We start from the raw sequence: 25,723 nt of genomic DNA, 5'->3' as shown, positions 1-25,723 counted from the left end.
AAACAAAAACGGTGCTTCTGCAAACTTGGAACTGAACCTGTGAAGCTGCAGTGACCTCTACTGACTCTTGGGGGAACTAAGCAACTTGAAGGTGGATGGGATGATCAAAAGGATGAATGGAAGGCAGTTCTGAACCTTGTCAGGCACCCCTTCCACTATACTTCTGTGCAGTAAGCCCTGCTCTCTCTCTGCCCTCCACCTGGGGCCTGTGTAGGTATCCTGCTGTTCATCCTCCATCTCTATGCTGAGCTCATCACACTGGGGTTAGGGTTGGAAAAAGAGCCTCAGAGTTTTAGTTGATGACCCAAAAAATAAAAACGAGAAAAAGGAAAAGTCACAAGATTTAAAACAAGAGTGAGAGAGAAATGGCTAGTAGGAAATGGCAGGAAGCAACACCCTTCCTTCCCTTAGCCCTCCCCCCAACCAAAGAACTCCCCCACTCAAAAATAACAGAGCACACAGAAAGGAAAGTATAATTTATATGTACAACCAATAAACCTGATACAGAAGAGGGGACTGGGACAGACCCAGGAGTGGGTGTGAAGAGACGGGGAGAGGGGCAGCAAGAAAGTGAAGGGGAGCGAAGAGGAAGTGGGGGGTTCGCCATGCAAACTGCCACTCTCCCCAGCCCCTCCTGGGGAGGAGGATGTGCCCATGTCTCCCCAGCCTGCCCTCCACTATTTTGCTCTGGTCCCAAAGGCAAGGTAGTCCCCTGACTAGGCCCCCTGCCTGACCCACTCAAGTTTAGTCCATATCCAGGTCTTCAGGAGGGAGGGTACAAGTCCTCTGAGAACCTGAGCCCCAAAACTGGGGGATCATCCAACATCTGGCCCATTGTGTTCTTTGCCATCCTTTCTAGGTTACCTGAGTCCCTAGGACAGATTGGGGAGCTCCTCTTTGGCTTAAGGGAGTATCACCCAAATATTACTCTCTTGTAGGAGTGGTCCTTGGTCCCTAGGGAGGAGGGAAGATTCCCAACACAAGATGCCGGTACACAGGAGGTAACTGAGCCAGTGAACGGCGCCTTTATTCTGAGGCTGAACAGCAATGGACTCCCTCCCTTGCAACTGCTCCACCCTCCATTTGGGGGGAGGTAGGGAAAGGAAACATGCAGCTGCCCCTCCTCTTCCCTTCCACCCTCCCAGGGCTCATTGTCACCCCTCTCTAAAGTCCCCCTCCTCTCTTCAAAGCTCTTTTCCCCACCAAAGTCCCTAAAGGCCAGGCAAGGCTAACCCCCCACTTCTGCAGGAGATGGAGCTTATATTGCAGGAATAAAAACTGGGGAGGCTCCACCTCCTTTCTCCCCACAACTATTATTGGGAAGCTGTGTATGTTTGGCAGTGGGGGAAAAAGGTACTTGGAAGACCCTGCTAACCACCTCCCACCCAGGCCTCTTCTCACCAGCACAATCATCAAAGCGCGGTGGGAATGGTGCAAGGGTTGGAGGACAAAGGGCCCTTCTTGAAGACAGTTGTAGAGAGGCAAAGGGTCTCCTAGCCCAGTGACGGCCCAAGGGGTGGGGAAGGCGGAGGATTGGCAGCAGGCCCCAGAGCCTGAGCTGGGGGTCGGCCTCGGGAACGGGGCCTGGGTGAAGGGCAGGCCTGGGATCCGGTCAGTCGTCTATACAGATCACCTCCCCGGCTCGGGGCTCCTTCCGATCCAGCCCGTCTGACACCAGTGCCCCCACCATTTCCTTCTCCTTCTTCACCAGCACTGGAGGGCCGTTGGTGGCGGCTGTTTGGGAAGTGGGTAAGGAAGGGTCAGTCCCTATTTCACTCCCCATCATTGATCGCTTCCTGACCACAGTGTACGTTCTTCCTTCTAGGTCACCTCATGCCACTTCCACTTTTCTAGGGTAGGGATGGGGCGACCAGGGCAGACCCCTCTCCCTGAGATTCCCCATCATATGCATGATGGAACACAAGTTGCAACTTTAAACCCCCTTTCTGATTTCATATTCTTTTTCCCTGAAGTAACCCAGACAGAGGAGGCTTGGGTAAGAGATGCCAAGGCACAGAACCACTAAAAATCTGGATGAAGTTTCTGACGATGGGAAAGGAAGAGAAGAAAGAGATGGAAAACACAAAGCCCGAAACCACTCCGTTCCATAAAACACTTTCCAAGGAAATGAGATGGGCTAGACGAGTAAAAGGGTAGCTGAGCAGGGATGAAGCTTGGAAAAGGAGGAGTGCAAGAAGTGGGAGGCAGGAAGTCACCAGCTGACCTGTGATGAAGGACCCTGCAGGCATCTGGCTGTAATTGGCGCCTGCGGCGGCCAGGGCCCCTACGGGTGCGGCGCTGAAGGCCGCCCCGTACCCCGGAGGTGTAGCGTATGGACCCGGGGGGAAGGCCTGGAAGAGAGAGCGAGCCCAAGTTAGAGGGTCCACAGTCTGAGAGGAAAGAAGCTGTAGGGGAGGCATCATGGGCCAAACTCCAGAACTACTGAGGGGTATCATACAGGCAGGGAGGCTCAAGGCTGATGAGTGTGTTAGAGCAAGTTGTTTTTCTACATTGTAAAGGACTCTGAAGGAAGTGTTTATATGTGTGCAGGAGGAGTACCAACAGGGAAAATGAGTCAGGGGGAAAGAGGGTTACCGGTGTGGGGTGAGGCTCCGTGCCCTTGCTGGCCAGCCGGCTGAGGATGCTGCGCTCGGACATCTGAAGGCGGGCTGCGATGGGGGGTATTCGGGACAGCGTGGCTGGCAGGCGGGTCACGTCCGCCTTCATGTCGCTCAGCAACTCCTCCAGCTGGTTCAGAACTGGGGCCCGGGCCACGGAGAAAGAAGGGCAAGAGAAAGACAGGGAAAGGGAGAGATGGAGCCAGGAAAAGAGACGAGGAATCAGATGGACAGATATAGTCGGAGAAGGAGAGAGGACACAGATGTCAAAGAATCAGAGACCAAGAAAATGACAGAAGTAGACAGAAAAAGAGCGACTCACAGAAAAAGAAAAAGAGTCAAGTAAAGAGGCAGATAGACCAGATCACCAGAGGGGACATATAGAGAGAAAGGAAAGGAGGGGACACGGGAGGACATTGGAAGACATGGGGGCGGGGAGTTGTCAGAACATCCCATACTGGAAGAGTTAGGTTTTGGGGTTGGGGATGATGGGGAGGAAACAGTCAGGAGGTGTGGGAGGTGGTAAGTGGTATCAAAGATTTAAGGAATCAAGGTTTTAATATGTAAGGGGGGAGGGAGGTTAGAAGGTCAGTATTACAGATTCAAAGAATTAAAACAGGAATCAAAGGGGCCAGGAGTCAGTTACTACATCAGACAGGATTAGATGTTAGAGGGCTTTGGAACTTTATCTATTATTCTCAGGGTAAGAGGGTTTGGGAAGAAGGGTTGAAGGTCAAAGGGAAGTTTCAAGGGGAAGGGTCAGAGGGTGGGATGGTGGTAGTTTCTGCCTTGGTGGGTGAATGAGATGTGAGGAATGTGATTTGTGGGATTGGGGGTAAGGACTTCTGTGGACTGTACAAAGGCCAAAGCCCCAGAGAGGGTGCTATGAGCAGTACGGCAGGTGTGTGGGTCAGTGAAGAAGTTCTGCCCTGTGGAGGGAACGTGGCACAGTCTCATGGAGGCTGGCGGGGAAGGTCCTTCTATTAGGCACTGATGTGAATGCTATTAGGCATGGACGAAGGCTGGCTGCAGAATGCCCAGAGGCTAAAAACCAAGTGGGTGCAAAGTGGGTTGGGGTGAGGTTAGAGGTCAGAGGGGGATGGTTCAGAGGGGAAAGGGGTCAGAGGGGTGGGAAGATTTTGAGGGGTGCGGGGTGAAGACTTACGCAGCGTTGTGGGCCCTCCCCCGCGCGGGGCCACCGCGGCCCTTACCCTTGTGCAGGACGGCGTTGGCCGGCTTGTTCCCCGCCAGCGACTCCTTGGAGAGGTGCTGGTGGCTCTCGGCCAGGCACTCGGCCTCGGCGAAGCGGGCGTGGAGGGCCATGGCGGGGTGCGCCGGCTCCTGTGATAGGTTCAGGTAGGCCGCCCGCCGCAGCTGCTCCTCAATCACCAGCGCCTGCTCCAGGAGCTGAGGGCATGGGGAGGGGGTGAGTGCAGGGAGCTGTCAGCAGTGAGCAGGAGGATTGGGACTGGAGACCTATGCTGCCCTTGCCGCTGGACCAGAGCACCCCAGCTCCATACCAATACTGACTGCGACCCCAACATCCACCCTGATCCAGCCCACAGTCCCAAACATAAGGTGACACTCTGGTCTTGGCCTCAAGTGTTGCCTCAACCCTCAAAGTGTTAACCTTGCCTACGTTCCAACCAGGTCTGGTCCACTTCTGACCAAGCCCCTCTTCACCACTATTCCTTTCCTCCTTCATCCTCACCTTGAATCTCCGGGCCAGGAACTTATTTTTCATCTCCAGAAAGTTCCCTTTATTAGCTTCAGTTTTAAAAGGCTCATTGATGATGGCAAACTGAGCATCATTCTGGATGTCCTGCCACCGTGCATAGCCATGGCTGCCAATGAAGGAACGGGCTCATCAAGGAATTTAACAGGGCTAGGCTATGAATGTGTTTTCCCTTTGGCCTGATCCCCCACAAAGTGTGGCACTACGCCCCCATCCCCATGTGTGGACTCATCTTTTCTGCAGTCCCCCTCTCTCCAGGTAGAGAACACTTTTTTTCCTTGCATTTGTATCAAAGGATACAGGACAATCCCAGCCAGAAGCCAATAGTCATGTCTTCGGTGCCAGATCTCATTGAGTTTTCCAGAAGAAATAGCTGCCCGTTCCTCATTCTGCCATAGTGTATGAAGCTCTGAAAAGAGGACACAGACAGATGAGGCATCAGGAGACTGCAAACCACACCCAGCCTGACAGGCAGGTGTAGAGGAGGGGATCCTGAACAGTGGGAGAGGACTAAGGGTTCTTTAAGAGAAACAGCACAAGGTTAGGTGAGGGATTAGGAATAAAACTAGTTGCAAACAAGGTTCAAGTTAGGATTAAGAATACAGGTAGGATTAAAGGCAGCTCTGGAGTTAGGAGTACACTTAAGGAGAACTAAGGGCAAGGATCAGAGACAGTACGCACCATGTCACTGGCAGTTACTCAGAAAGGGAGCAGGAGGCCTCAGGCCAAATGAGAAACCCCACGAGGATGAGCAAACCCCAGTGAGGAGCAAGGGGCAGTGAGAAACCTCCCCCCACCTGTGAAGCCACCATCGGCAATATTGAACATGAACCGCGGCTTCTCTGCCTTCTCTTCACGTCGCCCGTTGGATCGTGGCTCATCTCTGGGAGGCCCAGGTCGAAGCTCCCGGTCCCCTTTTACGTCTTCTGCTATGGCAGATGGGGCAGAGCTCACACCTCAGGAGACAGTCTCCTCCCAGATCCCGCGACTACTCTCTGTACTGTACTGGCCCTTGAAAAGGCTACCCACCCAAGATACAGGCATTTGGTTCCCCAGACTCCACCTCCCCTGATTCCCTCAGGGACCCAGGTGTCCGGTCCAGTCCTTCCACCCATTACCTCTCTTGCCCAAATCCCCTGTCTCCCCCTCCGGCCTCTCCCTGTGTTCCTGTCCATCCAACGGCTTCTCCTCCCCCCTCTCTCCTGGCGTCGACTCTGTGGCTGTGGGAGGGGGTAGGGGACAGGAAAGGAGGATGTCACCCTCATCCCCTGACCCTCAAAGAGGGAACTCCCAAATTCTCAGCCCCCCATCACTCCAAAGGCCATTCACCCACCTGACTTCTCTCTGTCCCCCCGGTACCCAGGTTCAGTCTCCATCTCTCCAGGTACCCCTGGTACCTCATCCTCTAGAGGAATCTTCCTTGGTTCCAGCCGCTCCCCAAGGGATGGGGCTGGGCTAGGAGTATCAGACTAGAAGAGGACAATGGAGTCAGGCTGAACTGGAGGACTCCCAGGACCTGCCTCCAAGACCTTGCCACTCCCTCCCCTCAGGGGGAGCCAGGTAGCCACACACCTCTGTCTCCATTTTCTCCCCAACTTTGCTATTCTTCTCTGGCTTCTCCTCTTGGTTTTCTGCTTCATCCTTCTCCAGAGGTGTCCTTATGCCATCTCCTTTATCACTTGGAGCTGGAGTAGCTGCAAGGTTAAGGCAGAGTGAAGGCAGAAACTCCAACTTCAATCCCTCTGTATCTAATGGACACTGGTCCCCTCTGTCTCTCCCACCATCCCAAGCTGATTACCAGGTTTAGAGGTGCAAGGACTGTTCGCAGCAGAAGCCTCCGGAGTGGTGGGAGACGTTTTGGTAGGAGAGGAGGCTCTGGAGGAGCGCTTAGAGTCAGCACTGGGGTCAGGCATCAGCTCTGGCATAGACCAGCGCCCATTGATATGCTCAAATTCCTGTACCTAAAGGGTGCGGGGGAGTTGCAGGGACAGTGATCAGCTCCAGGCACTGGACTCACAACAAGTTCCAGTCCCTTCTGCTTTATATCGCACCAGTCTGCATCTGGAATTTAGGCATGCAAGGCAAAGAAGGCACAGGGCCTACGCAGCCAGCCTGACCCTTCGGGTGAGGAGAAGACTGATACCTTCTTCTTGACGAGAGACATGACTCCAATGCGGGTCAACACTTGCTGGCGACTCAGTCCCTCTCGAGGGACCCCATCAGCAAAAGTTTCAGAGCCGTCTGCCCCGGGCTCACAGAGATGGCGCATGAACAGAGACACATAGGCCCTAAGGAGCATGGGGGTGGGAGACAGGTTAGGAGAGCCTTAGAGGGGCACAGGGCAATGCAGGGGTATAGAGATTAGAGAACCCAAAACTCCTGGGCACCTCCAGAGCTCCTCCATGGGCCTCTGAATCTCACTGTTACCAGCCCTCCACACCCTAACCCCCCACTGCCCCTCCTCTTGAATTTCCACGGTCTCCTTAGCCTCGGTACTTCACTCTTAGGCACCATCAGTCAGCTCTTCATCCTTTCCACCAGCTCCCCTGCCAGGTTACTGTGGCCAAATGTGAGGCAAGGACAACACAGGCGAGACTCCTGTCTTAACCGCCTCTCCTGTGCGGAAGGGAGCCTAGCCTCTCTGCTCTAGGCTCATGTGAGGGGAGGTGGGGCAGGCTTAGCCCACCTCCCAGGAAACTGAGCCGGCAGATGTGGTCTGGCAGGGAGTATGGTGATCAGTTGAGTAAGGTCACATCATATGGTGGCCAAGAGAAAGAAAGTAACACCCAAAGCTCTTACCCTTCCATCCAGCTCAGCCCTGGATCACCCACACTCACTTGAACTCTTTTTCAGTCTTGCCCCTCAGATCCCGCACCAGCCACTGGGTGGTGAAGGCGTCCTGCGGTGGCATGCCCCAGCGCATGACAGCGTTGAGGAAGGCCTTCCGCTGACGGGTGTTGAATCCCAACACCTGAAGACAGCAAGGAGGGAGTGAGAGATGAACGTCCAGGATCTTATTTCTTGGTCCCATCTACCGTCAGTGACCCAGCCTCAATTTCCAGTCCCCTGGCCTTCATTCTTTCCTCAGGGATCCCTCAGGTGCCTGGGCCCAGCTCTCACCTCAATGTTGCCCCCAACTCGAGCCAGCAGTGGAGGCAGGGGCTTATCCTTTTCATTCCGGAGCTGCCTCTTTGACTGTCGACGCCCTGGGTGGGGAGATGGTGGCCCTGGTTAGCAGATCCACCACCTCCTCTACCCTGTCTTTCCTAGCACCCCATTCCCACAAGACACAGAACACAGGCAAGCCGGTGTCAGGTTGGTGGCACCTGGAATCTTCTTCCCAGCACATTCAGAACTACTGATCCAGTAGGTTCAAAAGATTCAAGCCATACTAAAAAGTCAGTAGCAACTATTCCATATAAGCAACATTACAGGCAGGGGTGTGAATGATGTATCTTTCTTGATTTTTCATCTAGGTATCTAAGACTGCATGGTTATATACTCCATATTTTAACAGTGGCAAGGTTATGAATATTTCTTCTTTTTTGCTTGCCTGCATTCTTTACTTTTTCTACAGAAAAAAGCCCTTTATTTGTCTAAGAACAGTGGACTTAAAAGACAACGGGAAGTGAAATGGGAAGAGGTGTGGGAGAATGTCAGGAAAACAGATGTCACCTTCAGGACGCTCATCAAAGTCTTCATCCTCCTCCTCTGATCCCACTGAGTATTCTGACTGGTTATCTGTGTGGGGAAAGGGCTCAGTAGTCAGTGATGGCTCCCTGGATAAGCCCATCCTGGGGCCTTTCCACCTGGCTGCCTCCCCTCAGACTTTGGACACACTTTTGCTCTGGCCTTGGCCCTCCTAGGGCTGCTGGATGACTGCCTGTAGGCTGACTCTGGGCCACGTATCCTGAACTATGTCCAATCACCACTCGCCTCCTGATCCCTGCATAATGCACTCTAAGGACCCCTGGGTGCCCACTGAGCCCTCTGCAACCGCTAGATAGCTTAGATCGCCTGCAAACCCACCTGGCCTCTGAGTAGCTCCAAGTGACCCGTCCCAACTCATTTCCACTCAGTAGGGAAGGCCCTGACCTCTTTTTACCTTCAATGCCCCCAGCCTCCCAGCCCCTTCGCCGCACTCTCCACTCCGCTTCTCCATTCCTGCATCGGGGGCAGTCCTCACCTTGGTCCTCCTGAGCCGCGTCGTTGTAGTTAACCTGCTTGCGGACCCGCTTGCCCTTGCCGAGGTTCCGAGCCAGGTCTTCCTGCTGCTGCTCATAGTGGTGTCGGAGCAGCTTCTCCCAGTAGTCAGGGTCCACGTTCTCCTCCTGCTTGATGATCTCTCGTTCAATTTCTTCAATCTGAAGGACAGCAGAACGAATGCTGGTAGCCTTCCCCTTCCCCCTGTCCTTGCACAGCAACAAAATCCCTGCTCTCCTGCCTCAGCCCAGCCTGTGGTCTCACTGCCCCCAGACCTCTTCACTCTCCCAAAGTCCTCTGGACACGGCACCCTTTCCTTATCTCTTACCTGCAATATGCTTCTCCTCCTTGTTATTTCCCTCTTTCCCAAACCTCTCCTCTAGGGCCCTCTGAGTATCTCCCACTCTGTCTCAGAGGGTACCCCTCTGAGTTTATTGCTGCATCCTAAGTTTTCTTCAAAGTCCAGTCTCACCCTTTAGAGCAAGAAGTTGAGGTCCACTACTGCTCTTTGCTGGGCACTGGGGTAAGAGGTCAGACAAAAAAACAGGAACGAAAAGGGATCCTCTGACTTCAACGTCCTGTAAAGGACACTGCCCTTCAGAGACGACTGGGATGGACAACATCTGGCCCCAAGCCTCTCACCTTGTCTTCTTCCCGCACCACATACTGGGCCACCTTGAAGGAGCTGAGATACTCGTTCATGTTCTGCACATCAGTGTCCTCAGTTGCATCCTGGTTCCGGTCCAACAGCCGAGCAATGGCCTCATTGTCATAGTGAATCACACTGCTGTCCTCCTCCTTGTTCTCCCCTGGTGGAGCCGGGGAACAAGACGGGACTCTGAGTTCAGAGTCAGTGGAAAGGTCAAAGGAAAGCCTTCTCCTCTGCTTCCTTTTCAGAGGAGCTCTTGAGGAGAAGGCCCTTTCCCTGGGCGTCTATATAGAGATTTGTTGTTTTCAACCTTACAGGTTGAAAGCAGGAGAAGCCAACCTTCCTCCTAGGATGGCAGAGAGAAGATTTTCTTCGGGGAGTTTCAGAAAAGAAGTGCTCACAGACAGCAGAGACCTGCTTTCAGGGAGTTGCAGAAAAGGCTCTCACCCTCATTTTCATCCTTAAATAGCTCCTCGGTGCCAAATTTGAGGATGTCATCCAGCTCCTGCTTGGACATGGAACCCGCCTTGGAGCCCAGCCCGGGCCGTACCACCAGGTGTGTCAGCATCATCTTTCTTTTGGCCACCTGCGTGATTCGCTCTTCCACTGATGCGCGAGTCACAAACCGGTAAATCATCACTTTGTTGGCCTGGCCAATCCGATGAGCACGGCTGAAGGCCTGTACGGGCCAGATAAAGTGGGGATGGGCCAGGGAAGTGGCAGGGGAGACACCCCCTACATGCTCTGGAAAGGAGGCTGGCAAGGAAGGGTCTTCTACCCACCAAAAGGTTTACTTCTGACCCCAGAACAGACACCCACGACTCCTTGTTAAAAGGGGCTCCAGGAGGCAAGTTCTCACCTGGATATCATTATGGGGGTTCCAGTCAGAATCAAAGATGATAACAGTGTCGGCAGTGGCCAGATTGATGCCCAGACCCCCCGCTCGGGTGGACAGGAGAAAGCAGAATTGTTGGGCCCCAGGAGCTAGAAGGCAACGAGTAAGAGATCAGGCTTTTCTTGTACCCAGCAGTTCTGTCCACCTGCTCCTAGATGTTCCCTAACTATAAACAATGTTCCCTGACTGTCCCCAGCTCAAAAGCCCAAGTGTCTAATATCCCACCAGGCCAGCCCTCTCCCATCCCAGGGACCTAGGCACAGGTTTCTTGGGCCTCCCACACCCAGCAGAGACCAAGGCATGCCCCCCTCACCATTGAAGCGATCGATGGCCTCCTGCCTCAGGGCACCGGTGATGCCCCCATCGATGCGCTCGTACTTGTAGCCTTCGTAGTCTAAGAAGTCCTCTAGCAGGTCTAGCATTTTGGTCATCTAGAGCAAGAGAAGAGGAAGGAGTCTAGAATGACGAGGCAGTGGGATGCACTCTGTCTGTTCTCTTTACTCTCCTTCGGTCCAAATCCTCACACCATACCCCTGCCCTGCCATATGCTCCTCTGGAGTGGCTTCCTCCACCCCCAGCTCCTCCTCATTCCACGTTTTTGTCATTCTCTCTTGATTCAAGATCATTTCTCCTAAGCAGAGGTTCTCCTCTGACACGTATGACAAGGTTTCAGGGAATACTATGAACCCCCTGAAAATCTGCACAATATTATCTAATTCTGTGTACAGTTTTCTGGAGAGCAGACCCCACAGTTTTCACCAGATTTCCAAAAAGTCTGAGCTCTCCTCTCCTCCCCAATAAGGTTAAGAAACAGTACCAACCCTAGAGACCTCCTTCAGGAGACATATGGCTCCCCCTCCCCCCCTTTGGCTTAAAAGAAGACTACAACTTCCAACAGCCTTAATTAAGAATAGGGATCAGAGGCCAAGATGAACTTAGCTATACAAGAAACTCTTAAGGGTATGATCACCTAACCTCTCATCCCATAGCAACCACAGGAATGAAGTAAGGGATTATCTGATGGTGAGAAAGAGCTGTAGGGATGGGTCACCTGCGAGAAGATGAGCACTCTGTGTCCTTGCTCCTTCAGCTTCCGCAGCATCTTCTGCAGCAGCATGAGCTTCCCAGATGCCTTAATAAGTGCCCCACCCTCATAAGCCCCACTGGGAAGTTTTGGGGACTCCTGAAAAGAAGGGAAGAAAAAGGAGGAGAGAGTCAGGAAACTTGACCTCACATTCTGACCATGCCCAGAAAGTGGAAGCCCAAATCTAGGCTCCACACCTTTTCAATTCCTACTCCTCTCAGAAATAGTCTCTGGCTTCCCAACCCAGCTCCAACCCTGTGCTCAACTGGTCCCATTTTCAGAGCCAGGCATTTAACAGCCCCGAGCTTTCATATCTACCATAGCAGCCACAGGAAAGAGGTATGGATGGTTGCAGCACTTCTTAAGATCCATCATGATGTTAAGCAGTGACACTTGGTTCCCACCGCCTCGTGAATTCAAGGCCTCAAAATTTCGGGTCAGGATATACTTGTAGTATTTCCTAAAGACCAGGGTAGGAGCACAGAAGAGATACAATAAAGGAAGCAATTATGATGTTGCACTTGGTCACCAACTCTTGGAAAGCTGCCACCAAATCCTCAACCCTGGTCCGGGTAACCCGCCTTGCGTCTCACTTCTGCATGGGACTCAGCTCCACGCGAACAATGAGCTCTGTCTTGGCTGGCATGTTCTTAAAGACATCAGCCTTGAGCCTCCGCAGCATATGTGGCCCCAGCAAGTCATGAAGTTTCTTAATCTGGTCTTCTTTGGATATGTCAGCAAACTCCTCCAGGAAGCCCTCCAGGTTGCTAGTAGCCAGAAAGAGATAATGAAATGAACAGGGGTCAGGTTTTTTGCCCGTGATCTTGGGCTCTGTTCTTCACTTGGGATGAATCCTCTGCCCACTCATCTTCTCAGCCCCTCCTCCTCTCCTCTCTGCAGACTACCCTACTGAGTCACTTACTTAAACCTCTCTGGGGTGAGGAAGTTCAGCAGATGGAAGAGCTCCTCCAGATTATTCTGCAATGGAGTCCCTGTCAGCAGCAACTTATGATCTATCTTGTAGCCATTGAGGACCCTGAAAAACTAGAAAATGGGGCAAGGAAAGGCAGGAGAAAGGGCCCATCAGTGGCAAGTGGCTGGCCCACAGAATGAAACTTTTCCTGCCTCCAGCTCCTATTTCCTTCAGAATCAGAGGCCCTCAAATCCCTCGTCCTCTCCCTATTCCAACCTGGACTTGTCCCCAGACTTATTCCCAGGCATCCTGCCTTCTGGACTGCAGGAAGCCCCCAGAAAGTTACTTTTTAGGACTAGGATTAAGTAGGAGTCTGAGGGCTGGGTATCTCACTCACCTTGGACTGGTTGTTCTTGAGCCGATGGGCCTCATCCACCACGAGACAGGCCCAGCGGATGGAGCCAAGTGCTGCCTGATCAATGGTTATCAGCTCATACGACGTCAGGAGAACATGGAACTTCACCTGTGCCTCCCTCTGCCAATACAACCATCATCCATTTGGCTGCCACTCAACATCCAAGCATCTAGACCTCCACCCCCATTCTCCTACTGAGACTCCTAAAGGGAGCCAGGTGTCCTCCAACTTTGACTCCATGCGGGGACTACTGAACATGGCCCCCAAACTTCCACATGTCCAGTACAAACAGATCCATGTATGCCCCTGGGAGTACCTGCTACCCCTCCAGGACTGCAGTGCAGAGGTGTGAGGGAAGGCGGAGGAAGGGAGGGAGAAAGCTGAGTGGGGGTAAAGGAATTGAAATCCTGATTGGGTCAATGAAATGACAGATCTGAGGACTTCAGAGGATATGAGGTAGAGGGCTTTACCTTCATTTTAAAAGCTTTCTTGCCACCTTTGATGGCGTTGTCTTCAAAGGAAAACTCATTCTCACGAATGATGGCCCGGCTGTCCTTGTCACCCGTGTATGTCACCACATAGAACTTGGGTGCCCACATCTGGAACTCTCGCTCCCAGTTAATGATGGTAGAGAGTGGGGCACTCACCAGGAAAGGACCCTTTGTGTGGCCCTGGGAGTCAAAGAGGGGACCGACCATTAGTCTAGGCTCGTAGTTGTACACCCCAGTCCTCTGCCTGCCACCACCTCCCCCCAATCCTCTGCCCCCACCTTCTACTCCCACCTTCCCCAGTCCAGGCTAGGCCTCAGCCTGGCTGTCCCCCTCAGGGACCCTAGAATCCAGCACCTCCTTATAGAGCGAGTAGAGGAAGACGATGGTTTGTATGGTCTTGCCCAGCCCCATCTCATCAGCCAGAATGGTGTCAGTGCCCTGGGCCCACGAGAAGCGTAGCCAGTTCAACCCTTCCAGCTGATACATGTGCAGTGTGCCTCCAGTGGCTGTGATAAACCGCGGCTGAGTCTCATATTTCACTGTAGGCTGTAGAGTCAAGAAGTCAGAAAGCTCAAGAGAACCATCAGCTGCTCCTCTGGTCGTGCTCTCCTCCCTCCCCACTCCCTGGCACTGTTATCAAGTGGGATTACAATTCCCTCTCCTATGGCCCGAGCTTATGAAAGTTCTAGACAGAAGTGCCTCCCCGTCATTCCTTAAAACCATACCCAGCAGCCCCATGAGGAAGGAAACTGGTGAAGAGCCCTGTGTGCTGCTACCTCCAGCAGCTCTCTCACTCTCATGCCAAAATTCCTAGTACTCTTAGGGCAAGGCTGAACACTAAAGAGCCACTGTTCAAAGAGACTGTTGAAACTCTGGGAAGTTCTGTCAGAAGCCCCCAGGAAATCTTCAATCTCCACAGCTCCAGAAATGAGAGAAAGGCCAAGTGAGAGGACTTACATCATTAGTAGGAGAACTGGGAGGCCCATCACCCTGCAGCTCCTTCTTCTTCTTCTTATACTTGCGAGGCTGGGCAGGGTCCTCGCCCATAATTAGTTCTCTGGGAAAAGAGTGGGTCTGAGTCAGACCCGTTCCATGGGGCCCTTCCTAGTCTGAACCCATTCCAGACCCACCTCCCACTTTTCATAACCTAGATTTTCTCACATTTCCTTTCTCCCAGGTTCTTTACCCTCACCTCTTGGATTTTGCCTCTAGAGCAAACCCTCCCTACTCCTGAGCATCCTCTTTCCAGTAATTCAGGCTGGATCTTATTTCTCTTCCTTACACTGCCTCTTGATCAACCCACCCCAACAACCCAGCCTGGGCTCCCACTGCCCTAAACTCTTGATCAGGTTTGTCCCTACTGCACCTCATTTAATGCTGGAGATTTAGCTTTCATGCCCCCATCCTCATAACCCCTCTAACCCATGACCTGGCTCCCTCACCGATGTCTCCAGTAGCTTTGCTTATGGTCTTCATATTCAGGGATGTTCATTTCATCTTCCTCCCATGTGGACTGGTCATATGGCAAGTCCCTCCATTTCACTAGATAGTGGTAATTCCCCTTTTTATCCACACTGTGGGGCGGGAAGTCAAGAGGAGAAAAATAATGTGTCCCAAGTAGAAAAAAGTCATGATAAATACTATTATCAGCAAACATGCAGAATGTATCACCTAATCCTCAATGGTGGGCCACTGAAAGGGAGTTTAGAATGGCTCAAGTACTACCCTAGCTTTTCCAGGATGGTTTCCTAAAAATCAACTATCACAAAACATCCCTGGCTTTAATATCGTTTGTTCATCCAATCAGTATTTCCTAGCATCTACTACAGGCCAGGCACAATTCCAGGCACAGCGGATTCATCAGTGAACTAAACAGACAAATGACCTATTTTCATGGAGCTCACATTCTACTGGTATAGGCAGCAATGAAATAGAAAAATAAAAATACAGTATAACATTAGGCAGTAATAAGTACTCTGAAGAAAGAAGCACTAGAAACACTGGTCTGTATGAATCATGTTTTTCATGTCTTGCTTTGCTTACACCCAGATCCCCAGACTCATCTGTCAGTTCTTAAGCTGTTAGAGATTAGAGGAAGCAAAGACAAAGGAGTCAGTGCCAGGCTGGACTTTCCTCCCAGTTGCTCTCATCTTCAGAGAGGAAACAGAGCCAGAAGGTTTGAGGCAGGAATTACCCAGTTACATTAATTATCTGGTTAATCAACAAATATTAACATGGGGCCAACAAGAACAGTGGCATAAACCAGGAAGGCCTTCCCATGGACCAAGGACTCACCTGTGGTTGATGATCCGGTGGACAGTCATCCACTCCGGCTTGATGCCGAAACGATAGTACTTCTCCTCCATCTCGGCGTAGTGCGGGTCCTTCACCTTACGCTTGTCACTCTTCCCATCATCCTCACCTGAGCCATAGTCCAGGGGCGGGGGCTCATCCATGTCATTCTTCCGTTGGTAGTTTCGGTACATTACCAAGTGGAAGATTTCCAGCTGATGGAGCACAGAGGAGGGGGGGAAGAGGTAGTCCCAACATCCCAAGAAGACAAAAGGAGACAGGGAAGAGGCCGGCAAGGGAACAGCATGGGAAAGCGAACCCAGAAAGAGGTGAATGAGAGACACAGTAAGATACAGCCAAAGTGGGAGAATGAATAACATGCAACAGAACAGAGTCAGAGACAGGGCCTGGGTGGGGAGGTAACAAGCAAAAGGAGAAAGGGAATAGGGTTATCAAGATAGAGGATATCGGTAAAACATGGTTAAGATGGATGATGAAAGAGATGGAGTTAAGGAAGGCTACATCATACCTAAGGGAAGGAATCTAATAAGAATGAGAGCAAGAAGACTGAAGACCAAGAGGACCAAGTATGGAAACTAAGGAAGTTGGCAGATGTGAGGACCAGAGGCCTAAAATGAGGGAAAGCAAAGGGGATGGTACACGAGAGAAGAGCAGTGTGAGAGAGAGAGAGAATAGCAGCAAATGGGGTCACAGGATGGGGGAAGGAGGGGCCCTTGTACCTGAAGCTCCTTGGCCCACGAGCAGTGCCAGTAGGACAGTCCTACCCACTTGACAAAAAACTCTCGCTCAGATCTGCCTTGAAGAGGGCGTGGGGGTGGGGCATCTGGATTCCCATCTGCCTGTTGGGGGGCTGGCACTGCCACGGGTGGCTCCCCCCACCGCCAGTGCAGGATCTTCTGCACACGCCCTTTCAGCACAGGGCACTTCAGGATGCACACACACAAAGAAAAGAAAAAGAGGCAGAGAGAGCCCATGGTTAGAGTAGGAGGATAGGGGTTCCAGCAAGGAATCAAAGGTACAGGGGGGAGGACAGAAAGAAAGAGCTGGACCTTTGGGCCCCAGAGATGGAGAAGGAGTTGGAGCTGACAGTAAACCCTGAGGGATGGGTACACTCACTGTGCATCGGGGACACAGCCATTCACCGTTGGGGATGTCAGGCAGGGGTGGGTTTAGACAGTGAATGTGGTAAGAGGAGATGCAGGCGTCACAGCACAGGAGCTCCCCGCCATCCTTGCACACACGGCAGTACTCCATGTGATCATCTTCTTCCTCCTTCTCCCCTTCCTCCTCTCCCTCCTCTTCATAATCTTCCTCCTCCTCCTTGGCCTCCCACTGTACCCCCTCCTTCTCCTGTGAGGCCAAGGACAGACACAGAGACAGACAAAAGAAAGGCGGTAAGAAGACTGGAAGACAGAGGCGATGACAGGACAGCTAGATCCTAGAAGTACAGAGGAGACTTGGGGGACAAAGGGACAGGACGGCTCAGTTTCCAAAAAGGTTGATTTGGCGGGGCAGATGGTTGGGGGAGAGGAACAAATTAGGATCCAGGACACTTGAACATCTGTTACTGAGAAGCTCAGACATCTGGGGGTGGTGAGAGGATAAGTGAAACCGAGGAGGAAAGAGATGGGTGGGTCCCTGGGGGCCGTAAGAGGTGGCACCAGTACTCACACAGTGAGGGCAGCTCCATTTGCCCTCAGGAGCCCGGTCAAGCTCAGGGTCAAGGCAGACGAGGTGGTAGGCACGAGGGCAGGTGTCACACAGAATAATTTCCCCGCCCTGCTGGCACACCTCACAGTAATCCTGGTGATCCGTCTCGTAGCCATCAACCTCCTCCTCCCCGGCCACTGCAGGACAGCCCAGGACTGTCATGTACCCCAGTGGAGGCAAAGGGAATAGAGGAGACAGGGATGGGGAAGGGAGAGAAAGAGGAGGGTTGAATAAAGAAGTCAAAACTGAAAATAAGGACAACGAAGGAATGAGAGGAAGGCTGACAGGATCACACACAGCTGACACCCCTTACCCTTCTTCTTCTTCCTTCCCGGCCGGCCTCTCTTTAGTTTCTTGGTGCGGACAGGGCCATCAGGCCGGCCTGAGACACTGTGGACACTGCCACTGTCCAGGTCTGACTCCTCAGCCTCCGGTTCGGGGCCCTCGTCACTCTGCAAAACATACTGCCCATAGCCCCGTGGCTGTCAGGGAGGCCGACTGGATTCCACTCCCCTCCCCAGGCCTTGGGCTCCCACTCCATCTGCCCTCATGGACCCTGTGTCTGGACCCCCAGCCCCTGACCCCCCAGGGGTTTAACGGATAGGGAAGACCACTCACCGAACCTCCCTTCTTCCTCTTGCCGCCCAGCAGCCCTAGTTTGATTTTCAGTGGTGCCATCTTCTTTCCCCGAAGCTTCTTACGTCCATCAGGCACTCGGGGGCTCTTACTCCGCCTCTTATGGCCTGGACCTGAATGAGGAGTGAGGGCAAAAAAGCTGAGGTCATGCCATCCCAGAATAATGGAGGCCACAGGGGCCTCTGGACCTCTCTGTGGACTATGGTCTCACTGAGACCCCCTTCCTGAAAAGCATTTCTTCTATAATAATCAGGGCTGAGAAGACAAGAGCTCTAAACTTTAATTTGAGAACATGCAGATTGGAGGGTGGAGTGACAGTTGCCGGAACTAGAGGGTTTCTTACCTTTGCCCTCTTTGGTTTTGGCTCTTCGGATGGGTAGGGGCTGGATATCAGCAGCAGGGGGTGGTGGAAGGGCGGGGGGTCCGGAAGGTGCAATGGGGGTGGCCGACGAGACAGCAGCTGACACCTGCTCAGCTACAGCTGCGGCCGCTGCCGCTGCCGCCGCTGCCACGGCAGCTGCCGACCCCTTGAAGGGGTTGTTGGCGCTGAACTCTCTCCACTTGGCCCCAAGGATGGTCATCATCTTCGACATTGGGATCTTAGGATTCTTCTTAGCTATCAGGGGCCTGTAAATATAGAAGCAGGAGACTCGGACCCTTCACAGGTGGTCTGAGAATACTGCCACTTCCCCTTATCAGTTAAAGTCTACGTACAAGCTGAGATTCCTGGTGGTAAGAATATGTCCTAACGAGAATGACATCAATTTTTAAATAAATAAATAAAAAGTTTAAAAAAGAAAAAAAGTTAAAAAAAAAGAAAAAGTACAAAATGAGAGATAAGAAAAACAAAATTTAAATGCATAGATAATTAAAAAGGATAAAATCAAAAGAACGTTAGTAAAAATGCCTTACTTTTGAAAACACTCCACAGCTTCTAAAACACTTCCACATACATAGTATCTTATTTTGTCCTCACACTACTACTAGGAGTTGCTGTGATTTCCTGCATTTTTATGAGTTCCACGGGCCCTGATGAAGGGTCCCATCAAGTGGAGTCTGATCGGCCAGACTAGTTCTGCTCCTGTGAGGACGTGGGTGACCCCAGTGCTGACAGAAGCACTATGTTTAGCAGGGAAGCTGTGAGACAACAGGACTAATAACAGCTCCCAGGGGCCAGGCACTGAGTGTGCTGGGCTTTCTATCCATTGTCCCATCAAATCCCCACAAGACCCTGTGGGGTACCTACTATGTGCCTATTTTACAGATGTAGAAACTGAAGATCAAAGAACTGAGTTGCCCAAGGTGACAGCAGGACCTGAACCTCAGCAGGCTGCCTCCAGAGCACTGAACTGCTCTGTTAAAGTGCCTGCTCCCCAAAGGCATCACTACTGTTCTCTATTTCAGGAGCCACTGAAGCTCAGGTCCTGCTGCCAGTGGTGCATCCTCCATTATTACTGCTATCTAAGAAAGAAACAGAGGACTTGACAACTGAGCAGAGGAACTGGGGAACACTGATGTTACCTCTCAGTTCCAGTCTACAGAGAAGTCAGGAAGGGGAAACTGGAACTGCTGAAACAGGGAGCGCCCCAGTCCTCACTATATACAGTTTTCTAACCTAGCAGTGGAACTGTGACCCCCAGTGAAGGGCTCCTGACTGGAGTCCAGGAATTCCCTGAAGTCACATGTGGAATTCTGTGTGTATGTGCTGTGAATTTCTCTGGAGAGCAGTTGTTTGGCTCATCAGATTCCAGAGGGGTCCAGGGCTTCTCCCAAATTAAAAGTGTCAGCTCACAAGGACTCCCCAGTCCTACTTCACCTCATGAATTGGCTAAAGGCTTTGTAGTTGGTGAGTGTGTGGTAATCTTCCTCAGAGAACACGTGCTCCACGTCCTCCAGGCCCCAGGTGAGAAGCAGAGTTGCTGATGACTTCTGTTCCACCTGCTGGGAGAGACCAGGCTTCAGTGAGGCAAGTGCTTCTCCAGCCCCAGTCCTGGGCCCCCCACGTGCCTCTCTACCCACCCAGCAGCCTCCCCTGGCTTTCTGCTTCCTGCTGCAATCCCAGCCCAATCCCCACTCCTCACAAACTACAGCCTCTTCCCTCAGCACCTGGCTTGGGGCTCTCCCTCCTTCCCTCCTCACGCCTGTCATTTATATTGATTTTGCCCCTCACTCCCTAATTATACTTACCTTTTGCCCCCCATCTCCCTCCCCTTTTTTCCGCCGCTTTGTCTTCTTTTCCTTTTTTTCTCGGTGCTTCCGTCTCCGTTTCCGACCTGGTCCGGTTCCATATTCGCTGCCTCCACTCTCTGACTTCTCCCTGTACTCGTCTCGCTCAGAGCCAAATTCCTCCTCGCTGTCCTAAGGGAGAGAAGTAAGAACATTTCTTCAGCCTTACCATGTGCCAGGAACCGTTCTTAGCACATAACATGTATGTGTCTCTTTTAATCTTCACAACAATCTTATGAGATAATAATTAATCTATTTTTATCTACTTTTTTGTAGATGAGGAAACTGAGGCACAGACAGCTAAATAAACTGCCGAAGAAGACAAAGGACTGCTGGGCTCTGAACTCATGCAGTCTACCTGCAGAGCCTGTGCTTTCACTGCTTTTCTGCTGCAAAGCAAGTCTTGCTGACAAATGGGCTCTTCACTAGGATGTACTGAGTGAAGTTTGGGTCCCAGATCCAGGAGATACAGGCCAGCAAGTGGGGGAGAGGTGGGTAGAAGGGGTCAGGCCTCCCTCAGTTCAGGATCCCCCCTAGTATCCGGACCAGAGAGAATGTAGACTCTGGGAATGGGCCTCCAAGTCTTGCTGTAGAGATGAGTCCTTCACACTTACAAGCTTCTTGCGTTTTCGGGGTTTTCCTGGCTTGTTCTCCTTCTGCTTCTTGGGTCCTCGTTTTCTCTTCTTCACACCCAATGCAGAAGGAAGCAGCCGAATGTCATCCTTATCTTTGGAGCAGAGAGCACCAGAAAACCTCTAAGTTCCCAGTCTCTGTGGCCCCTTCCCCTCCTCATATCCTTGATACCCACTCTCTAGGAACTCCGGCATTAACTCTTACAAAACTTGCCTCCCTTCGCTGGATGCAAACAGAGTGTTTCGAGTACTCTGGGATGCTCCGGCTCTGAATGGGAGGTCAGGGGTCAGAAGGGAAGAGCAGCCAAACCACTCCCTTCTCTCCCCTCCTACTAACAAGGGACCAGGCTCTAGGCCATGGGCTCTGACTGTGGCAGGTCCTTTCAGTCGCCGCCAGGGCTCCTCCTGCCTTCCCCATCACTTAGCCAGCTGGCATTCTGCCCAGGAACTGGGGAAGCCATGCCCAGCTGCTGGCCTGGCCTGACCCCAGCACTTGGAGTGGGGAGACACAAGCTGGCAGCTCCCTAAGCCAGATGCTGAGAAGGCAGAGCCAAAGGTGGACACCTGGGTTCTCACACTAACACCCTGGGGCCCTGACATCCTTTTTGTGAGGAGGGAGCCCTCTGTTTATACTTCCTCAGATAATCACCAAGCCTCCTGTCACCCAACAGAGCCCTGGCGGAAAAGAAATTCTCAGCCAGTCATTTTCACTTTTTGCCCACAGGATCACAGTGTCTGGCTCCTTCATTACACCCTAACCCCATAGGAAAAGGTCTCCACAATTATCTAAACATTCCTCCTCGTTCCAAGTAGCCTGGAATCTGCCTTCAAATCTATTTCCACATCCTTGTTCCCTTTGAGAACTCAGGGGCCCTACCCTTTGTCCCCTGGTCCCACCTCTTGTCTCCATATTTAATCCCAGACATCCCGACCCGTTCACATACAAGCACTACGGGCGACCCAAACAAAGACATGGACACAGACACACCCCGCATATGCCTTCTCAAATGCACAAGTATCACAAAAACTCAGAAGCACAAATCCAGAGGACAGCCTGTACCTGCTTTCAGCAGGGCTAGGTCCCTGGCTTTCCCTCCAGACGTCCCTGTCAGAGAGGCCAGGGCTGCTTCTTCCTGGATGTCCCCCCACCCCATTCTCCATGACCTCTGCCAGTCTGTGGAAGCTTAGGGGGCAGAGAGTAACTCCACGAGGAGGAAGACACCGATGCCACACAGACTTGAGGCCCTGGTTGGCCTCCCTCCCCCAGCAAGCACTAGACTAACCAGCCAGACCTGTCTTGCTCAGGCAGAGGCAGCTGTGCAGGAGAGGAAAGCCTGGGCCTGGCCCAGCCCCTTGCTCTAGGATACATAATCCTTCCTCCCATAACAGCAAAGGGAAAATTAGCCACAATTAACACCGGAGGCCTCGGTTTCCATTGCCTCAGAATCCCAACACCTCCTTCCTTCAACCCTACTTCTCATAGCTTCAGCATCCTGTGCCCTCTCCTGCAAGAAGACACTCTAGGATTGGGATGCGGGATTGGAGGGAGGTGCCTGTAGGCAGCCCCGGGTGTGAAAACAAAGTAGGGACTGTAACAGGAAGTCAGTAAAACGCCATGCCCCAGCAGCCAGCGCCCCCTAACCCCAGGGACTTCGGTTAATATGAACATGGAAACGGAGGCTGCTGGGGCAGTGGCAAGGGCAGGCCAACTGGCGAAGGATCAGGGAAATGGCCCCAGTCTCCACCAGCTGGCGGGTGGGACACAAGCCCTGGGACCTCGCAGCTAGTTAACTCCACTCCCCACCCCAGCAGGAGGTTTCCGAACTTGGGAAGCCGGCAGTGGTGCGGAGAGTCAAAGTAGATGGCTAGGAAAAGAAAGGGAGGGCAAGAAAGCAAATCTAAGTTCCAACCTCTGTCTCAGCAGCCACTCTATGCTGGCCTGGAGCCCAGACTCTCCCACATCCCGGCTCAGATCTCGGGAAGACAGCGAGGGAGGAGGGCGGCGAGGAGGGCGGGCGGAGCCTGGCGAGCCGGAGAAAGCAGGAGGAGCCTCGCGGAAAGCCTCGCCTCCCGCCCGCCCCTCTCTTCTTCTAATCTCACCATCAATCTCTCACACATATATTTATTTTTTCTCAAATTCCCCTCCCTCCCCCACAACGAACCACCATAATAGGTCTGCTGCACATGCGTATTGCATGCAGGGGGTGGGTTTGTATTTTCAGACCTTTTGCAAAGAAACTACCAGAATTTTCCGCACCACCCACAATCATTCCCCACCCCCACCGCCAAAGAATCACATCTATATATTATGTTATATTATTTCTCTAGACTTGCCAGAAGGGGGAGGGAGAAGAAACGAGTTTTTGGCTTCCTGCTCCCTTCCCCCATCAGCACGAGTGCTATTATTTTAAACGTTTAACAATGTAAGGAGACTGGAGAGGGGGGAAGGGATAAAATTGGTCTTGGGTAAGAATGTAAAACAAAATGGTGAGAATCAAAGCAGTCAGAATGAAAAACAATAGAAACCTCTAACACATATAAATTCATCTTCCAGAGAAAGACGAGGGAGGGCAGCCTGAACAAATTGCTTTAGAGGAGGGTTATTTTGCCCACACTTAGGCAGAAAGAAATAATGGGCAGACTAAAAATATTTTCGTAAAGTTTTACCTCAAAAAGTCATCTGAGGGGGTGTATCTGGGTCACTCGTTTGACTTGGAGGGCTGAAAGGGAGATAAAATTGCCCGGGGAGAGAGAGGAGGTGGGTTTTCATTTCAAATATAAAATTTTAGGAAACATTTGACGCTTTTTTCTCGGCTGCTTAGAAAGCAGAGGGGAAAGGGGAGAGAGTATTGACACAAAGACCCATCTCGACCTCAGATTCTTTCATGCGCCCCTTTCTCACAGACCCCAGTCCAGGATCAAATCCCCGCAAATACCACATTCCAAATTCGGAATCCACATAGGTGAGAGCTGCCAATCTCCCAACTTAACGCCACATCCTTTCTCTTTTTAGCACCACTGCTGTCTTCCAGGCACCCTCTTCCCCACAATTCTCTATTCCTTTTCCCCTCCTGCAAAATCAGTGGGCTCTCTGGGATAACTTTTAAAAAACTTTTCCCTTTTTCAGACAAGCGGGGGCAGGGAGAGGTGAACTTTATCCTGTGTCCAGCAGACACGCATCACTCCACCCCCCACCCCACCCCCGCCCCCAAGAAAGCACCCCACACTCCTTCCCTCAAAGGCTGTCTCAACGAGACAGGAACATTTGCCACATATGCCACACGGATCAGTATGACAGTTTTACAAAGAGCATGAGTGAGACCTTGTGAAGTTTGGTGCATTTGTGCTGCATGGCACCCAGAGGCCTTGGGGGTGTGAACACTCGAAAGATGCTCACTTACTCTACCCTAAAAAAGATGAGAAAAACGCCACTGGGAGGGTGACCAGAGTGGGGCCATAGCTGGGCCCCCGACGCGAGGCAGCGGTCTGGTCCCTCCGCCGCGGACGGAACTAGCCAGACAGCGCGGGTGACTTGTCACCCCAGGGGAGGGGTGCTGAGTGACGGTCAAGCTGCAGAACAGCTGGGTGGGCAGTTCACGCCCCCCAACGTGGTCAGGGTGTGGGTGGTTTCAGCGGGAGAGTGAGTGACAGTGAATGGCAGCCACGTGAGAGTCACAGCTGGGCAGCTCGGCCACCCCAGACTGACGGGGTCATGGGGGAGGGGGCGCACACAAAGAGCCCAGAGCAGAGGAGAGATAAAGGGGTTGGGGTTGGGGGCATCTGGTCTCCCAGACACTCCCCTCTCGCTCCCCAATCCTCAGTGACTGCTCTCCCTAGCACCAGCCGGGGAGAGGGGGCAGGAGCCAGTCTCATTCCAGGAAGTGGTCTGCGTGGAGTGTGGCCACCACCTGCCCCTAGTCGTCAGCCGCCCGCAAACATTCACACGACCCCTCCCCCAAGTGCCACCACACGCACCGGAGTTGGCTGAGGGGCACCTAAGTCCCCGCAGGTGGGGGGAGCCCGAGGGACACCGGCCCCCCGCCCCCCCACGCCCCGGCCTTCTCAACTCCTGACGGGGGGGTGAGGGCCGCGGTCCACTCCTCACGTGGAAACCCCGCTTCACCTCGGTCCAACCCCACTGGGGCCGAAGCCCCAGGGGCGCCCGCCCCTCCCCCCACGCGCCCCTCCCCCACGCCGCCGTCCGGCCGCCGGGGTCTCCGCGGTCCCTCGCTCGGCCAGGGAGGGGGCCCTGGCTTCGCCTCGGCCGTTTCCTGCCTACCCCCTCCCCGCCGAGGGTAAAAAAAAAATTCTCCTCCTCCTCCTCCCCCGAAAGCCGCGACCGAGTGGCCCGGTCCGCGCGCGCAGCTCGCGCCCAGCGCTCTCCAGCCCCGGCGGTAGCGGTGGCGGTGGCGGCGGCGGCGGCGGCGGCGGCGGCGGCGGGGGAGGGGTGCGGCGGGGGAGGGGAGGAGGCCTGGCCCGGCGGCCGGCGCTGCCGCCGCCTGCCCGGACCGCTCGGACCGCCCGGACCGCCGCGGGGCGACGGGCCCGAGACGGCGCCCCGCGCCCGGATTCGCCTCGGCTCGGCCGCGCGGTGGGTGCCTCGCCCCCGCCCGGCCTCGCGCGCCCGCGGCTCCCGCTCGGGCTGAGGGGGAGTCGGGCGGCCGCTTACCTGGCGGCGGGGGTGGTGGCGGCGGGGGCAGTGGCGGCGGCGGCGGCGGCGGCGGCGGCGGGAAGAGGTGGCAGCCAGGGGGGCTGTGGCGGTCGCGGCCCCGGTCGTGGCCCGGCCCGCGCCCGAGTACTCCCTCGTCGTCATCCTCCTCGTAGTCCTCGTCGGCCGCCTCCACCTCCTCCTCCTCCTCGTCGCCCTCTTCTTCCTCCTCTTCTTCCTCCTCCGACACCACCATCTCCTCCTCCTCCTCCTCCTCGTCCCTCAGAGGGGAAGCCATCCTGTGGCTCTGGCCCCCCCACCACCCCCCCACCCACCGCCCGCCCGCCTCCCCCACCGCTACCACCACCACCTCCTCCTCCTCCTCCTCCTCGGCGGCGGCGTCCTCCTCCTCCTCCTCCTCCTCCTCACCGCCTCCCCCAGCCCCCAAAACCCCCGGGCCACCCCCCTCCGAAACCCCCCCTCGGGGCCGCCGTTTGAGGAGGGGGGCCAAACCACCCCCAGAAATTTTTGGAAAAAAATTGAGGAGAGACTTTT

The 25,723-nt window shown here is 53.5% G+C and overlaps 1 protein-coding gene and 1 non-coding gene across 17 annotated transcripts; both read right to left on the bottom strand.

The window, feature by feature from the left end:
• Positions 1–461: 461 nt before the first annotated feature.
• CHD3 (chromodomain helicase DNA binding protein 3) lies at positions 462–25,490 on the bottom strand. 16 transcript variants are annotated; one of them, XM_064495199.1, is made up of 40 exons: positions 25,190–25,490; positions 20,503–20,615; positions 19,850–20,020; positions 19,479–19,603; positions 18,006–18,289; positions 17,645–17,775; positions 17,340–17,490; positions 16,988–17,181; positions 16,433–16,666; positions 16,036–16,239; positions 15,299–15,510; positions 14,446–14,577; positions 13,961–14,060; positions 13,358–13,549; positions 12,983–13,183; positions 12,495–12,632; positions 12,107–12,228; positions 11,778–11,951; positions 11,503–11,644; positions 11,152–11,283; positions 10,414–10,531; positions 10,065–10,189; positions 9,653–9,884; positions 9,199–9,365; positions 8,540–8,717; positions 8,029–8,094; positions 7,474–7,559; positions 7,191–7,324; positions 6,497–6,641; positions 6,152–6,314; positions 5,926–6,047; positions 5,687–5,822; positions 5,472–5,573; positions 5,151–5,282; positions 4,654–4,762; positions 4,330–4,462; positions 3,784–4,025; positions 2,596–2,759; positions 2,225–2,351; positions 462–1,734 (listed from the first exon to the last, which is right to left on the bottom strand). In XM_064495199.1, exons 1-40 carry the CDS (start codon positions 25,464–25,466, stop codon positions 1,494–1,496), a joined length of 6,351 nt encoding a protein of 2,116 aa, XP_064351269.1. In that variant the 5' UTR covers positions 25,467–25,490; the 3' UTR covers positions 462–1,493. The 16 variants fall into 16 exon arrangements, with proteins under 16 accessions (XP_064351269.1, XP_064351276.1, XP_064351270.1 ...); XM_064495206.1 differs by having other exon boundaries at positions 3,830–4,025; XM_064495200.1 differs by having other exon boundaries at positions 5,151–5,279.
• LOC116158017 (small Cajal body-specific RNA 21) lies at positions 6,919–7,058 on the bottom strand. Its single transcript, XR_004142247.1, has one exon. It is a non-coding gene; the product is annotated as a small Cajal body-specific RNA 21 (non-coding RNA).
• Positions 25,491–25,723: the final 233 nt, after the last annotated feature.

This window comes from Camelus dromedarius, chromosome 16, assembly GCF_036321535.1.
Source record: "Camelus dromedarius isolate mCamDro1 chromosome 16, mCamDro1.pat, whole genome shotgun sequence".
Classification (NCBI taxonomy): Eukaryota; Metazoa; Chordata; class Mammalia; order Artiodactyla; family Camelidae; genus Camelus; species Camelus dromedarius.
This window is presented reverse-complemented; position numbering and strand designations above follow the sequence as displayed.

Coding starts and splice junctions, on each gene's coding strand:
- CHD3 (XM_064495199.1), bottom strand. CDS start 25,466: ATGGCTTCCCCTCTGAGGGACGAGGAGGAGGAGGAGGAGGAGATGGTG. Junction 6,642..7,190: donor AAGACTGAAAAAGAGTTCAA/GTGAGTGTGGGT, acceptor CATGCTCCTTAG/GGCCTATGTGTCTCTGTTCA. Junction 5,574..5,686: donor GGGGGACAGAGAGAAGTCAG/GTGGGTGAATGG, acceptor CCCCTCCCACAG/CCACAGAGTCGACGCCAGGA.